Source organism: Callorhinchus milii, unplaced genomic scaffold (assembly GCF_018977255.1).
Source record: "Callorhinchus milii isolate IMCB2004 unplaced genomic scaffold, IMCB_Cmil_1.0 Scaffold36, whole genome shotgun sequence".
Lineage (NCBI taxonomy): Eukaryota > Metazoa > Chordata > Chondrichthyes > Chimaeriformes > Callorhinchidae > Callorhinchus > Callorhinchus milii.
In genome coordinates this window covers 383,889-400,800 of record NW_024704777.1, presented here as the reverse complement: position 1 = coordinate 400,800, position 16,912 = coordinate 383,889, and the positions used below count along the sequence as shown (strand labels likewise).

The following is a 16,912-nucleotide window of genomic DNA, read 5'->3' as shown; positions in this document are numbered from 1 at the left end:
AACGAATAGAGTCCATCCTGATCATAAATAAAGAGACAACAATAAATAAAGGCTCTTTATAGCCCCCCAGTACACCTACACTGCGTTCAGTCACACCTGGTCGCCATAACGATAGCGTTGAGCTGGTTGCCATGGTGTTCTTGCTGAGCTGGTCATTGCGTCCCTCACGCAGTGTAGTGCCCAACAGAGTCGGATTTAGGGGGAGTCAAAGGCTATTGCCTCCTTAATTCATGCCTGATATAAGCCAAGGCTTATTTGCCTTTGAAACCACAAAGCGATTTATTGTCTGAACCATGTCAAGCTGTAAACTTTGAGCCGAAAATGGGTGCCGCTGTGCTCTGCACACTGGGAATCCAGGTGAGAGCCAATGGTTTGAGTAGAAGCACAAAGCCAATATCATTGTGCTCAAGTAGTTTGAATTCAGCAGATCTTTTGTTACATCGAACTACATATTAGAGATACAAATAACAAAAGGCACTGGAGATCAATTGAACATTGTGATTATTTCATGTGATAATAATAATAACAATGCTTGCATGTGTAATAGCGATTTTCACGTCGGGGAGACGTCCCAAAGCGCTTCACAGAACACAGTATAAAGTGAATTGACTGTATATTTGTGGGCGAACGCGGCAGTCAATTGCGCACAGCAATGTCCCACAAACAGTAGTCGATTGAAAATGACCAATTTCTTATTGTTTTGGGGTTTTTGGAGGGATTATTATTAGGCTCTGTGTGGAGTAAGGAAACTTGCCCGAGGTTTCGCCCTCTGCCTGGAATTGAACTCAGGTCTCTCACTTGCAAAGCGAGTGCTCTAACCACAGGGCTACAGGACTCCACATGATGTTGTTAAATACTGATTTTGCCTGATTTTGAAGACAGAAACGCATCAGCTGTTGATCGAACTCTTTATTGAAATATTGCCATATCATGAATTGAAAGGACAGAAAGGCTGATCCAAGCTGAAATCGTTTTCTAGCCATCAACAACAAGAAGTAAAAGATGACATATATAGAGCGTCGGGAGGACGTCCCAAAGCGCTGAACAATCAGGTGTCGTGGTCGCAGGATGGGGGCGGTGCAGTGGAGGGGTGAGGAAAGCCAGAGAGGTAGGAGGGAGAACAAAGGCATGGTCGAAGAGAAGGGAATCGATGCAAAGGAGGAAGCGAGGCGAAGGGATTTTGGGATGGAATCCCAGAGCGAGGAGCCAGAGAGGCTGAAAGCCCGGCCACTGATGGTAGGGCGGATCGGGCGGGAGACGAGGTGCAGGCGTCAGGCAGATGAATGGAGTGAGCGGGCGAGTTGGTAGGGAGTCAGAAGGTTATAGAGTTAGGAGGGGCAAGTCCATGGATAGCCTTGAAGGTGAGGACTAGAATCCTGAACTCGACCCTCTGGGGGACGGGAATCCAATGGAGTGACGGTGGGAGTGATGGAGTCACGTAGCCTGGTGCGTGAGAGTACACGACCGCAGAGTTATGGATGATCTGCAGCTTGTGAGGCGAAGACATGGGAAGTCCGATGAAAAGCGAGTTCCCATATTCAAGCCTTGAGGTAACGACTGCACGGATGAGGGTTTCGGCAGCCTGAGGGGTGAGGCAGTGGCGGAGTCTGGAAATATTGCGGAGCTGGTGGTAGGCAATGCCTGTCATGACGCGGATGTGGGGATGGTAGGACAGTTCTGAGTCAAACAAGAAATCCAGGTTCCTGACTGGCTTAGTGGGGTTGAATGTGCAGCCCTGGAGGCTGTTGCTAGCAGCGCCTGAAGTGCGAGCCAAACAGGAGAGCCTCGGTGTTGCTAACGTTGAGGTGGAGAAAGTTGTACCTCATCCAATAAATGCTGTTGGACAAGCAGTTTGTCAGGACGCCAGTAGTCCTAGAGTTCACGGTGGAAGCACAGAGTGTGTGTCACCTGCATGTGGAAATTTACCTCATGTCTGCGCATGACGTCGCCAAGGAGGAACATGTAGAGGCTGAAAAGGAGGGGACTGACTCTTCAGGAACACCGCACGATACGGTGAGGCAGCTGGAGGAGAAGCTGTTTGCAGAGACGGAGTGGAGGCGCTGCGAGAGTTAGGACCTGAATCAGTCAAGGACAGATCTTTGAAAGTTGAGTTGGGAGGATAGGCTGTGGCGGAGGATTGAGCTTTCCACAGTGTCAAAGGCGGCGGAGAGGTCGACGATGACGATACGGCAGAGGGAGCCCTGGTCGTATATGGTCAGGAGTGTCCCAAATTGGGTCTTGAATGCACAAAATTCTGATTCAAGTAGCAAGAATGCTGCAACTAATCCAAACTGACACCATAATGTTTTGCAGAAAACGCAGTTGATACCAAAATGTATGGAATTATTTTGCACTCAAAATATAAAGTCAGTTAACTTGACAGTATATTTGCGAACCGCTTCGAGACGTCTCGAAGACGTGATTAAGGGCTTTATCGAAGGCAATTATTATTATTATATGGGGTTATTATTCTCAAACATGTCGTCATAGCTCGTTAATCTCCAACAATACTTCAGTGCCCTCACTGGGCTCCCAAAGCATTGTTGCTTGCCATCCTGTACCTAAATACTCTCCAGAATTAGTTAAGGAGGCTGCGAGCCTCCAGCGAGAGATTATGCCTTCAATTTCAGACACTGGGTGGTTTACATTTGTAAATGGCTATACATGTGGATTACTCTTTCTGTTTTGGATATTTCAATAATAACAATCCGCATTTACATACTATCCTTAACGCAGGTTGGCTTCTCGATGTCGAAACTATGACGATAGATTTCCGCATGGATGCCATAACAAGCTGCCAAAAATAAATAATCGACGTAAGTTGCACCGCTCAGGGAGAGTAATGTTTTACACATGGCTGAAACTCATTCATGGTCATGCAGTAAATCGACTAAATTAAGCGACCACGTTGGTAAAAATCAAACTGTGCATTTTGCTCTTGAATACCATCTTGTCAGTGGAAGTTACTGCCTGTACCTGGAGGAAGTAAAACCAGTTCGCTGCGAGGATGACAATTTCGCTATTACAAAGGATACAAAATATTTACTATCCGATTCTCGCTGCTTTTGGAGTTCCTGGCAAGTTGTTTAACGAATTCATTAGTTAGATTAGTTTTCAGTAACGTAAAGTTTGCAGCCTGACTCAGTTGGTACCACCTTCCCACTGAATCAGAAAGATATGTTTTCCAGATTCCAGAACCAGTGACCTTTGTTAGAGGAGCTCTGATTTCAATAAGAAAGTAATAAGTAAAGTCCTAATTGATTCATTAGACATTAAAGATCATGTGGCATAATTTAAAATGAAAAGGGTATTTGTTTGAGTGTGCTGGGCAATTACCTCTCGAAGAAAAATCGAGATGTAATTGATAATTCACTTCCTAGTTTTTGGCTGCCGTTCGGCTGCCGCATTTAACAACAAATCGTCTTTTCAAAAAACTCTCGTCAAATGCTTTGAGATATTTGGACGCCGACAGGTGGCGCCTCATGAAAAGTTATTCCGTCTGTATAGTGCTATTTATATATATGTTATTGTTCAACATGCCTCCCTTCCCTCCCTTCAACTTGACAATTTCCCCTCCCTGCTCGGGTCCTGACCCAAACGTCCATCGCCGTGGGACGTCCTCCCGACGTGAAAGGCGCTCTATAAATGCAATCATGTTGTTGTTTTTGTTGCTGTTGGATTCCTGCAGCTCAGTGGTGAGAACGCTATGCCCGAAAGCGAGAGGCCTGGGTTCCATTCCTGGCACTTCGAAATGTTGGGCAAGATTACTGTCTCCGCATGCATCTGTTTACCAAGCAAAATGTAGGAACGCAATTGTCAGTCGCTTGATGGATCGCTGTTCTGGAGATATTAATCCTTAGAAAAGTTATGGCACTCATTCGAAGAGCTTCTGTGGGATATTGTTGTGTGAAACTGGCTGCAGCCTTCCGTCCACATATAGATAGTCTATTCGCTTTACAGTCATAATAATCATCCACACATTTGATGCAGCGCTGTCTACCTTTTCCACAAATCGCGAAGCACTTCAGAGAACATACTGTAACGTGTCTTGTCTGCACAGTTGCAGGCAAAACGCAGTAGGCAAAGGCGCGCTGCAGTATCCCACAAACAGCCGTGGATTGAGCTGCCAACTTTTTTTTAATGATTAACATCTCCGGAAATGCGATCTACCAATTGACTAACAACCGGATTCCTGCTTGCTACTGGGTAAATGGATATATCATGTGAAGTCTTAAAGAAGACAGGAAAAGTGCTGTATCAAGAAAAAGAGAAAATAATTGGAGAATGTAATCTCTTCTTTTAGTTTTAAACAATGAGTTTAGCCAACGATTGTCAGTAGGTTTGACTTATTTGTTAGTGTTCTTGTTTGCTAGTCAGAAATTTGCGGGCTAAAGCCCCCAAGAAATCATTGAGCTGAGGTGCCGAACCATGAGTGTCCAAGCTTTTGGCTTCTGGCTTTTTCCTGCATTTTAACCAAACTCGTAAATTGCAAATCTGTGGGCATTTGGTTTCCGGATTTCGCCCACAAAATATACAGTAAATTCATGCTTCAGATTATTATGTGAACCGACCGCTTTGAGACCTCACAACAACCACTTAAGGCGCTTAATCGAATGCAAGCATTTTTATTGATTGTTATTAACAATATTATTACTAATGAGGGCTGGATGACAAACACATATGCAATAGTTTTATAGTTGTCTTTCAGAAAAATAATAGTTCTTTGCCTGCATGTTCTTTTGTATCCGACACTGCATAAATATATGTCTCTTTCTCTGCCTATGTATGTCTCTCTCTCTGAGGAACTCTCCATCTCTCTGACTGTCTGTGTGTGTTTCTCTTTGTATCTCGCTCTGTCAATGGATAGCTCTCAATCTATCTGAAGCCGGCTCTGTTTATTTCTTTATTACTCTGCCAGTCCGTTTGTGTCTGTGTGTCTCACTCTGTCTCTGTGTTTCTCTATCTCTCTGTTTCTATCTTGCTCTGTATCTGTGTTACGTTTTCTGTTTATTACTATCGTGCTGCCCGCGTGTGCCTCTCTCTCACTCTGTTTGTGTTTCTGTGACTCAGTTTCTCTACCTGTGTGTGTATCTCTCTCTGTTTGTGTGTTTATTGGTGTGTGCGCTTGTGTTTGTCTCTCTGTCTCTCTGAATCTCTCTCTCTCCCTCTCTCTCTCTCTTTCACTATCCGTGTCTATATCTCCTTCTTCCCGTCTGTGACTCTCTCATGCTTTCTGAGTGGGTTTATTTCTGTCCGCGCATGTTTTTGACTCTCTCCCTCTGAATGTCTGTCAGTAAATCTCTTTTTTGTTACGCCGAATGAATGGCGCTATATAAATGCAAGTTATGTTATTGCTCTATTACTGTGATGGGCATTTCTCTTTCCCTCTTTCTGTAGCTAACCTGGTGTCGATTATAATCCTGTCTCGCGGGCGGTGCGGACTTTCCAAATGTATCTCTCGCTATCTGGTGGCCATGTCCACAGCAGATCTGTTGGTGATTATCACTTCAGTGATTTTCTATCGCGTAATTCTTCTCCGTTTTCCAAATTCATTCCTGTCCATCACACCTGTGTGTGGAATTCTAATGGTACTGGCTGTTTAAACAACATCAATCTGTCTGGATAACTGTGGCTTTCACTTTTGACCGATATGTGGCCATTTGTTGCCGAAACCTGAAACAAAATATTGTTCAGAAAAAACTTCTGGTGCAGTGATAGCGGTATTGAGTGTGCTTTGCCTTGTGATAAATATTCCGTGGGGTTTTCTAGTTAAACCACAGTCCGTAATCAATAATATTCCCTGTGGCTGCGAACCTAAAGCAAGCTATTTCAATTATCTTAGATGGGCGGTGTTTGACCCACTTAATTATGTTATAACCCCAATTTTCCCATTCATTATGATTTTGCTGCTCAACGCCCTGACGGTCAGGCACATACTTGTGGCCAGTCGAGCCCGCAATCGATTGCGGGGACACGGTAATGGGGACAAGAATAACGGTGCGAATGGCAGTGATCCAGAGATAAAGAACCGAAAAAAATCAATCGTTTTACTCTTTGCTGTTTCCGCCAGTTTTATGTTATTATGGATGACATATGTTCTAAATTTCTTATATTGGAGAATTACAAAAACATATTCTGAAACAGCACCGGGCTTTAGTGACCCATTGTATGTTATCTGGCTCACTGGTTACATGCTGCAGCTTTTGAGTTCCTGCACCAACACATGTATTTATGCGGTTACACAGACGAAATTCAGGGAGGAGCTTAGCAAAGTGGTGACTTTTCCATTATCTATAATTGTTAGATTATTTCACGAGAAAAAAAATGTTTGCGACTCGTATAACCCGTTGGTTGAACAGAAACCTAGACAATGTTACAACGACTGTCCACCATCCAAGATTAGGGTCACAGAAAGAAGAAAGCTAACTCCCAACCTACCATCACAAATCACCGGTCACGGATAGAGGAAGGGCATATCTCCCTCTAGACTGTCCGTCCACCCTCTCGTATAAGGGTGTTTTGGTGAGATGTTGTGATTGACTTAATACGATATGTCCGCGAGTATCTGTATCTCTTTTCATGTGTGTAGCGTAATTGTGCACATCTTTATACTTGTATTTTTCTTTCACTGCGTGTGAGTGTGCGGGTATTTATATCTATTTTGCGGGTTCTAATGTGTCAGTTTCTGCAGATCAGTCTATGTGTATTTGGCTTGATGTGTGTGTACCTGCACTTCTGTGTTAGTGTATGTGTTGTATGTGTCAATGTGTGTTGTGTGTGACTGTTTGTAGGCCAGTTTGTTTAAATGTCTATATGCATTTGTATGTCATTGTGTTTGTCTTTGCGTGTGTTAGTCAGTCTATGTCTGTGTGTCAATGTGTGTGTGTGGCTGTGTTTATGTATATTTTAATATGTGTGTGGCAATGTGTGAATTTGTAGGTCGGTCTGTGTGAGTGTGTGCGCGTGTGTGTGCGAATCTTGTTTGCATACCAACAGTGGTGGTACCCCCCGATTCTATATGACTCCATCTCTCATTTTCTCTCTATCACTATGTCAAAGGTGACCATGGCATCTGGTTATATACTTGGAAAGTGACCTCTTCATATGTTTAACTAATCCCTCATCGTCACCTACAAGGCCATTAACGGCCTCGCTCCCTCCTACATCTCCGACTTACTCTCCCCCTACTTACCTGCCCGTAACCTCCGTTCCTTTGGCTCCGGTCTGCTCCACATCCCCCGCCCCAACCGCCCTACCATCGGTGGCCGGGCCTTCAGCCTCTCAGCCCCGAGGCTCTGGAACTCTATCCCCCTGTGACTTCGCCGCTTCCTCCCTTTCCTCCTTCAAGGCCGGTCTCAAGACCTTTCTCTTTGACCGTACCTTCAGCTCCCCTCTCGACTCTCTACCCCCTCCTCGCTCCCTCCCCTCACCCTGACCATTTCCCCCTTGCTCAGGTCCCGACCCAACTGTCCAGCGCCTTGGGACGTCCTCCCGAACTGAAAGGCGCTCAATAAATGGAATCTTGTTGTTGTTGTTGTTCTTTTGGTGTTTGACCATGCCTTCTCTTTAGTTAATGGGCTAGTGACCTGGTCAGCTGGTGAGTTACTGGGTATCTAACCTGTTTATCTGATTATTTTCTGTGTAATTGACCTGATTGGTTGGTCAACGGTTTGTAGAACTGGTTTGCTGCGCTGTCGGAGCTCTTCAGCCCCAAAATGGCGTCGTTGTCACTGCCTTCATTCGAGCAGCATTAGCGACACTCGGGTAGACATCACAGACCCGTATGGCTAACGTCACGGCGCTATGCAGAATGGTCAATTGCCTGCATAATTTACTATTACTATCTATTATTGAATTACTAGTAGGTATGTCGATGTGAAAGGCGCCATAGAAAATTAATTTGTTGTTCTATGTGAAATACATAATTGATCATTACTAATTAAACTAAATTGTGTCATTGATTATTACTGTCCTTCTATGATTACCAGCGCCTTGATATCCAAGTCAACCGCTTTCACAAACACATGTTGGGTCTGACTGGTAGACGTCGTGTGACCGGGGAGTTGATATGTGTTCGGGGAGGATCGGGTGACAACAATATATAATGTAAATTATCTGCAATTTCGCAATAACACACGTCCTCGCCCGGTTCCCATTCTCCAGGGCTGTTCCGAAAAATTACAATTGATCCCGAAACCAGAAGAACAACTCGAACACATCATCGTAAACCAGAAACCTTCATGATCATTCACACTCCAATTAAACCCTCTCCTCACTGGACTATCCCACTTAATCCATTGAGTCCTAAGAGGCCTACACTGAGGGAACTTTATCACGAGGAAAGTTTCAATGGAGTGAGCTAATGTTAGAGTTCAAGTAAAGCGAGGAAGAGAGAGAGAGAGTGTTGGAACCGAAAGAGGCAGAGGGCCATGTTAGACTGGAGAGAGAACGTTGCTAAGCGTTAAAATGTAGACAGATACATCTGGTGTCAGACTTGAAAGTGAGAGGGGGAAGTTAAGCTGGACAGCAAAGTGAAGGTTACGTTTAGAATAAAGAGGCAGAGTATCATCTTCAAACTACAGCGAGAGAGCGGTTAGGAGCGAGACAAAGTTGGGGAGGTAGATCAGGTAACTGGTGATTCCAGCAACGACAACCACAGCTAACGGGGAGTTGGAAAAAGAGCAATGAGCGGGGAATTTTCATTTATTTCTTTCTCTCTCTCGCAATGTGTTTATATGTCTATCTCACCAAGTACGTTTGTTTTTGGGTTCACCTTATGGTGTTTGACTGGAAGTAGGCAGGGAGAGAGTTAATCCTATTAGTTTGTGTCTGTGAGTGAGGTGTGTGTCACATCCTTTGGTCTATGTATCGATTGGTTTGTGTGCCTGTATATGTGAGACCGTGGAGAGGCAGTCGAAGCTATAATGTGTGTCTTTCTCTGTCTTTCTCTTCGCCATTGTGTCCTTTGGTAAAGGCAATGAGGGAATAACTTCGCATCACCAGCCTGACAGTAACCTGGTTCCATTAGCAACTGGAAAATGCTTCATATCCCTCAATGTTTCCAAATCTTCGATTCGTTTGCGTCATTACTTTCCTTTCGCAGAATATCTACCTTTTCCACGTGTGATTGCCAATAACATCGGAATCAGCCTGAAAATATGAGTATTTGAATATAGAAACACTAAGATGTGGTGTGCCTAGGGATTATATATTAATGTTTATTCCTTTTATCAATTTAAGCACAGACGATTCACTCCAGATACTTTTTTTTGTTGAATTTGCAGCCTTTGTTCTTTGTAGACGCTTGACTCCTACAAGAACCTTTGCATTTTGTGTCTTGTGTGAATTGAATTTACGCGAATCCTCGTTAGTATAGTGGTAATTATCCCCACCTGTCACGCGGGAGATAGGAGTTCAATTCCCGACACTCCCCCGAAGATTTGGAAATATTGAGGGATATGAAGCACTTTCCAAGTCATTGTATTCCTCTTTTTTACTAAACTAGATGCACTGGAATTTAGCGTAAAGAAATATGTTGGTAAGAATCGAAGAAAATGGTACAAAATGTGGTGTTTGCCATTTGTGTGTGTTGGATGTTCACGGAGACAGTTTCCTTCAGTTTTATTTCCTGTCATTGTCAAAATCGCAACCCTGGGATTACGGACTATTTTCACACAATTTTACGCTTATATTGTCATATATTTGTGAACGATTTTCGTGATTTGGGCGCTTGGTCCTACTGGACTCCATACACAATTTTTTCAAGCGATTTAGAAGTATGGGCGGTTCCTGTGCACACATATCGAAGCCATTTTTTCTGAAGTTGAATACTAACAACGGAAGTAACAAAGTTACACTGTCACAGGGACACAAACGTAAACGAACAGCTCTCTAATGTTCTTCAGGAAATCTGCTTCCAAGAAACGGCTTCTCTTCCACTTTCCCGACGCTTCCCATTCCCCAGACTGTTTGACAAAACTTTCAAGCCCCTTTCCTCTCCCCACCGCCGGGTGGCTTCCAGCCTCATCTCTTGTTGATGCAATTCACATAATCCAGCAAATACGGACCCGTTGCATCTGATATGACACTGATGTTATCAGCTCAACTCAAGGATAATATTTGCACTCAAGATTTCGTAATATTTTTAAAAGCAGTCATTGTGCAGATTTCAGAAGTGGAGAAGCCACCATTAACCAACATCAAAATGTTGTGCTCAGTCGCAAACAAATCATTAGCTTTCATAGCGAATGAAGCTACAACGGGAGACGATCATCCTGTGCAAAATATCTATCGCGTTTCACTATCCACATACTTAATCTTTTATCCGCACATTTAACCACTTTTGAATATTACAGCCGGTTATACAGAAATACGGCCTGTTATACAGAGACCAATCCTGTTATACAGAGACCAATCCTGTTATACAGAGATCAATCCTGTTATACAGAGACCAGTCCTGTTATACAGAGACCAATCCTGTTATACAGAGACCAATCCTGTTATACAGAGACCAATCCTGTTTTACAGAGACCAATCCTGTTATACAGAGACCAGTCCTGTTATACAGAGACCAATCCTGTTATACAGAGACAATCCTGTTATGCAGAGAACAATCCTGTTTTACAGAGACCAGTCCTGTTATACAGAGACCAGTCCTGTTATATAGAGACCAGTCCTATTTTGGAGATACCAGGACTGCTGCACATATAAGAGACCTGTTATACAGAGACGATGGAGCCCGGATAGCTTATTGGGTAGAGCATCAGACTTTTAAATTTACTAATTTGACAGCTATCTGAGGGTCCATGGTTCAAGTCCTTGTTCGGGCGTTACGTTTCTTTTCTTATTATTGGTGGGTTTGGAAGGAATGACATGCAAGTGTTTATTTAGCTTTTCCCTTATATCATACAGACGACATTAAGTATAAGATTAATATCGCAATTTGTATTCAAATCTTCCTCAGTTTCTTCTTTCCAGGATAAATGTACGTGTAGTGACAACTGAATAAATATTATGGGAAACATGATAAGTTAATGCAGTTAAACTTCAGTTAAACTTGTTTCGCATGGAGTAAATTCCTGGTCTACCTATCAAATCCCCTCATGATTTTGAAGACCTCTATTATGTCTCCCCGTAACCTTCTCTGATCCAATGAGAATAATCCAAGCCTGTCTAGCATTTTCTCATAATCATGTTCCCTCATGCCTTGTAGTATCCTTTTACATCTCCTCTGCACCGTTTCCAATGCTTTAACATGCTTCCTACACATTTGTATCTGCGGATATTTTAAGTGTACGGCTAAGTATTGGGACATTTTAGATATCATTTATGAGCTCAGCTAATGGATATGATGGCGCACCTGCAATCGTTGTTGAATTAAATATATATTTGCAAAATAGTGCTGAAAAACGCAACGCTACTGTTAGAATATACACGTTTTGTATACGGCTAGAATCATAATAGATGTTGTGAATGGGTTAACTTTTAAGTTAAGTGTGTGGACAACTGGAATGACAGTCATGGGATAGTACACAACTGGTTTTCTCTGTTTTTGAATGGATAACGGACAGGGGCAGGGGATCGCCTCTTATCAGTAAATGACAACAAGCCCACAGAACTAACGGTCCAAGGTACCAGTCGACACAGGATCTCGACTGGGCAATAAGTCGCTGGATTCTGACAGGGCCAAGCAACAGAAGGCAACCGTCAAGAATAGCAATTAATGAGCAAGTTGCTTAAACTAGAGGGTTTCGGTACCATCCCGGGATCCCATAAGAAATAACCAGTCACTTAAAAGGAATGCACTAATGATCCCACAACACAAAATAATGAGCACCACATACAGTCCTAAACTGATCAATCCTCTATCTTAGACAATCAGATCAGATAACAGGGGTCTTAAGACAATGTGTATGTGTGCTGAGGCACGTACACCCAGCGTGATTTCGACCAGGTGATCTAATGTCCGCACCATGATTGGATGAACATTGGTACAAAAGTTCTGTTAACTTTGTGTACGGTGCCGTCCCGGGTCGTGGAGACAGGGATAAGGCAGATGGGGCCGTCCCGGGTCGTGGAGACAAGCATACGGGAGATGGAGCCGTCCCGGGTCGTGGAGACAAGGATACGGGAGATGGAGCCGTCTCGGGTCGCGGAGACAAGGATACGGGAGATGGGGTCATCCCTGGCTGCGGAGACAAGGGTACAGGAGATGGAAGACTGAGAGCTGGAAACACTAAGACTGAGGAATCAGATGGAAGATTGAAAGCTGTAAGCAAGAAGACTGAAAGCATGAAGAATCAAGCTTGTGTGCTGGAAAGACACAGTGTTGAACTCTTGAACTCGAGATATCTAAAGTGGTGTTATTCTGTTGTAAGATCTGTTGATTGCACCTGCCTTTGTTCTGACCCATCGGGATATTGGGAATAACGAACGAATATCTGGTTAGAGGAATTAGCGTTATTTCCTTACAGATTTGGCTAATTTTATTTTCTAACACATTGCCTCCCAGAAACCGCTGAGAGAGATACAAAAGCAGCAGAGCTCATTAGCATCTTGCAGGGAAAGAATACAATGAATAGAAGCACACGTGGCCAACATTTATTCTAATTTGCAGTCACCCAATAACACCAACCAACACATGTAGATATCTAGAAACACACGACTATCTGCTGTATATACAGATTTATAGATATGCAGCCACCCGCTTTCCATGGCGAAACAGACACACCGTGCTTCCAATGGCATGGATATTTGACAGTGCCACAAAAGCAAGGAATAATTAGTACAGTTACCATAAAATCAAAAGACGTAGGAACAGGAGAAGGCCATTCGGGCCCTCGAGTCTGTGCCGCCATCTAATAAGATCATAGCAGATTTTCTATCCTAATTCCATTTACCCGACTTATCCCCATATACCTTCATCCCACTATCCTTTAGAAATCTATCAAGCTCAGTCTTGAATATGTTCAAGGACTGAGAACCCACAACCTTCTGGGGTGGAGAATTCCACAAATTCACCACGCTCTGACTGAAGAAATGTTTTCTCAACACACTTCGAAAAGGCTGGCCCTTAATTTTCAGACGATGACCCCTATTTTGAGATTGTCCAACCAAAGGAAAGATTCTCACCGCATTTACACTGTGAAGAAGTTTACGAATCTCATAAGTTTCTATAAGATCACCATTATTTCTTTTATATTCTAGAGAATAAAGGGTGAGCCCTGTGAACGCTCCCGATGTGAAAGTCGATATACCAAAAACAGAAATTGCTTTTTTTTCGAGTAGGTCAGGGGATGGGACAAAAATTGTAGTCGTGTGCCGGAAGCGGATTTAATGTTTAAGTAATTTGATGATTTGAGTCCACGGATAAATTACTAATTTCTTTACTTCTTGCCTGAACTTATTCTGAATCACTGCATAGATGCATGTATTGGCGGAAGAATACAACAACATGAGAAGCCGACCACATTCAGTGGCGATATAACCTGGGTCTGTGTGAGAGATTTGAGAGAAGTGCGTCACCACAACTCGGGTGCTCAGGAACGACACAGTCACCGTCGTCCACAGCAGCACGAAGCTGCCCGAGATGGTGAAAAGGAGGACGATTGATCGCTGTCTGCTCCTAATCTCAGGGTCTTCGTTGCCCAGACCCGTCGTGTCCCCGCGTCGCAGCATCCGGCGCCGCCTGCTGGCTGCCAGAATGAATCGGGCAGTCAGTGCATTGAAGAATATAATAAGCACAAACGGCATGAGTGGGGTGGAGAGGCTACAAAGCCACGTTAACGCCTCCCAGAATGGAAGCGTGAAGAACGCCGCTTTAGCACTGCATCCCCAGGACACACTGCCGATGGTGAATCGAGGCTCAAACAGGAGTAAGAATGGAACATTCTTCAGAATGAAGATCGCGCTGACAATCAGTATAACGGCGATCGCAGTTTGCTCGGTGCAGTATACCAACCGCGCCTTCTGATGGCAAATGGCTATGAATCGATCGAAGGTTAAGGAGACAGTGAACCAGACGGAGATGTCCAGGCCGAGCGACTTGAGGAAAGTGTGGACACGGCAAAAGGATGTGCGGGCGAGAAAGGTGAAGGGAAAGTGATCCATTAAAATGTGATGGAGGATCACATTGAAGAGAAGAACGAGCAGGCCAGCCATTGCCATGGCCAACATGTAGCGAGTGATGCCCCGGGAGAGACCGTGTGCTCCTCGCCAGAGAACCACAATCGTCAGAAGGTTCGCTGCAAGTAAAGAGGTAATGGAAAGTCACCGAATATAATGAAACGCCAGCAGCAATTTATATTCTAAGATAGTTTCTTGTGAAGCCATAGCGCTCAGGGACGCTATCCTGCATGGGGGCGTAATATAATTGTCATTTGTTGTTATTGGCTGATTTGATCATAAATTGCAGCTTTTCAGAAGCTTATGTGTTGAAGCTCCACATCAGTGACATTCAATTCACGATTCTCTGGGCACACAGTCAGTGCTGCACATTAACTATATTCCTTGCACATGATACTGCACCTGATCACGTCTTCGAAAACGTTTCACAGAGTGTAAAGTTGCAGAACCGGCTGTATATCTTATGGGTGAAATGCGGCAGCCAATTGCACGCAGGAGTGTCCCACAAACAGTCTTGGATTGAGTGACAACATCATTATAATTATTGAAATATATTTTTTGGAAAGAATCTTACCCTGAAAATGGAACCTGAAAAGAACATTCTTTAAAAGCTCAAGGCACAGCCCTTCACTGTATTGGGAGATTGTATACAAGATTAGTCTGTGTAATGTCAGCCTGATACTGAAGTACATCCGGTCATGGGAAAGATTTTTTTCCGTAACTTGCAGACGGAAAACGGGTAAACGTTGCTCATAGCTATTTGACGCTCAGAACTCCACCTTAAATACATTTATCTAATCTGTATTAACTACTTAAATTGTGAAATTTGCTAATTAATATGTTAGCGATTTGTAGGAAATTTAGCTGTCCAAAATTTTCACAGATGATAATTCTGAAAAAACAATTTCTTGAAAATAATCAACATTCTTGCACATTTACATACTTACAAATACGTTGCTGTCTTATTTAATTTATAAAAGGGGTACAGTTTAGTGAATCAAATGAGCATTGTTTTCTTTGGCACCTTTATTAAAATAGAAGCAATATTTAAATGTTAAGTGTTGCAATCAACTGGTATGCTCCAAATATGTCTCACCAGAGCAGCCACATTTGACATTCAGATGTGTCAAGAAAAAAAGCAAATGATAATATTGGTTACTTCAATCCACGACTGTTTGTGGGACAACGCTGTGCGCAATTGTTTGCCGCTTTTCTCCCACAAATATAAACTTAATTCACTTTGCAGTATATTATGTGAATCGTTTTGAGACATCGAGAAGACGTGAAAAGGGCTATGTCAAATGCAAGGATTATTATTATCATTATTAACCCGAAAAAGGGAACCGCTGACCGACTAGCAACTGGTTGCTACTTACTGGTAGCTGAACAGAGCCTGATGGATTTTAAAAAATTGCCTAACGTTTCGCCCTGTCGGGAATCGAATCCAAGTCCTCTTGCTTACAAGGCGAGTGCTCCAAAAATTGCACTACAGGTCTCCACTGCTTCGCTGCAAAAGTTGTTATTCTTTGGGTGAATCATTCAAACCAAGTCCCCTCTATGGCTGCAATGGTGGATGTTAAATTTCACGAATGCATTAGTGCTATTAAAAAAGCGAAGGCAATTTCTCTCTCCCTGGTGTTGGCTGCATGTTTGCCCTTGAAATTCAATTACCCGTCTTTATGGTATATACTCTGAAGAGCTTTGAGACAGCTTTCCCATGTAAAAGGTGCTACAGTAACATCCCGGTAACTCGTCCCTCCAAGGGAAAGGGCTCAGTGACGGTTACTGTTTAAAATGCAAGAACATTTATAACGATGGTGATAACAACATCAACTTTATCGACAAGACTGGGAAGTACATCTCTTGAGTACAAGGGATGGCCCTAAAATACAACCGTCCAAAAGACCAAGATCACAAATCTACAAGATGACGAGTGATTGAAAAAATCTTCGGCTATTTTGATCTGATCTTCAAACAATTCGAAATCCACCATCCTCATGGAGCAGCTTTGAAACATTCAACAACGGAATCAAGTGCCTTTATTTAGCGCTGCTTCTCATTGGTAAGGTCCTTAGAATAATACATGGTATTTTGTTACCTGTTGCGATGGATGTGAACTACGAATTCGATGGTTGTCCACAGTAAATGTGTATGAAACCATAGTGAATATTTTCGTACTATTTCAGCTGAAACAAATGGAAGTTATCTGAATTACGGTAACACAGTAACAATTTCAGACAGTATATATTTCCTGATCCTCATACACTTTCCTGATTATCGTACACTCTGAGGATTCCCGTACATTCTGATGTCTTTGCATAATTTTTTCCCCCAAGTCTGCTCACTGATACAAAACAGTAGCTGCAACTTTGCTCTACAAAACGCCAAATGGTTCTGCTGGCCTCGAAATATTTTTGATGGATCCTGAAACAAATTGTAAGGGTTAGTGGCAGATTTACAAGTTAGTCACGAACACTCACATACCCGGCACAACGAAAGCTGCCAATACAGGATAAAAAATGTCTTTGACCACGAGAATCACCGGTTGCCCCATTCATCGCTTCGTGCAGAGACACTGAAGTGACGTGGTGACAGAAGCCCAACTATTATAGAGATGAGAGGTCTCCAAAGATAAGGGATGAAGTTGCGTAAGATTTCAGAAAAGACATACTCAACTGAAAAAAACAAAACTAGCAACATGATTGGGGAATACACTGCTTGGCAATTCGTCCTTTCCCATGTAATTTTCTGTGTACATTTTACACGATTTATTCGTCTCAAGAGACGA

The 16,912-nt window shown here is 43.1% G+C and overlaps 1 protein-coding gene and 1 non-coding gene across 2 annotated transcripts; one reads left to right on the top strand and one right to left on the bottom strand.

Moving 5' to 3' along the window:
• Positions 1-5,609: 5,609 nt before the first annotated feature.
• On the bottom strand, positions 5,610-16,678 carry LOC103190248 (probable G-protein coupled receptor 139). The gene is made up of 3 exons (XM_007910952.2): positions 16,609-16,678; positions 13,397-14,243; positions 5,610-5,673 (listed from the first exon to the last, which is right to left on the bottom strand). Exons 1-3 carry the CDS (start codon positions 16,676-16,678, stop codon positions 5,610-5,612), a joined length of 981 nt encoding a protein of 326 aa, XP_007909143.2.
• On the top strand, positions 10,737-10,829 carry trnak-uuu. The gene is made up of 2 exons: positions 10,737-10,773; positions 10,794-10,829. It is a non-coding gene; the product is annotated as a tRNA-Lys (tRNA).
• Positions 16,679-16,912: the final 234 nt, after the last annotated feature.

Excerpts from the sequence above, each read along its gene's own strand:
- LOC103190248 (XM_007910952.2), bottom strand. The coding sequence starts at position 16,678 with ATGGGGCAACCGGTGATTCTCGTGGTCAAAGACATTTTTTATCCTGTA. Across the intron at positions 14,244-16,608 it reads GGCAGCTTTCGTTGTGCCGG|CGAACCTTCTGACGATTGTG; the intron begins GTATGTGAGTGT and ends CTTTACTTGCAG. Across the intron at positions 5,674-13,396 it reads GTGATTCAGAATAAGTTCAG|GTTTCGGCAACAAATGGCCA; the intron begins GCAAGAAGTAAA and ends ATTTTGTTTCAG.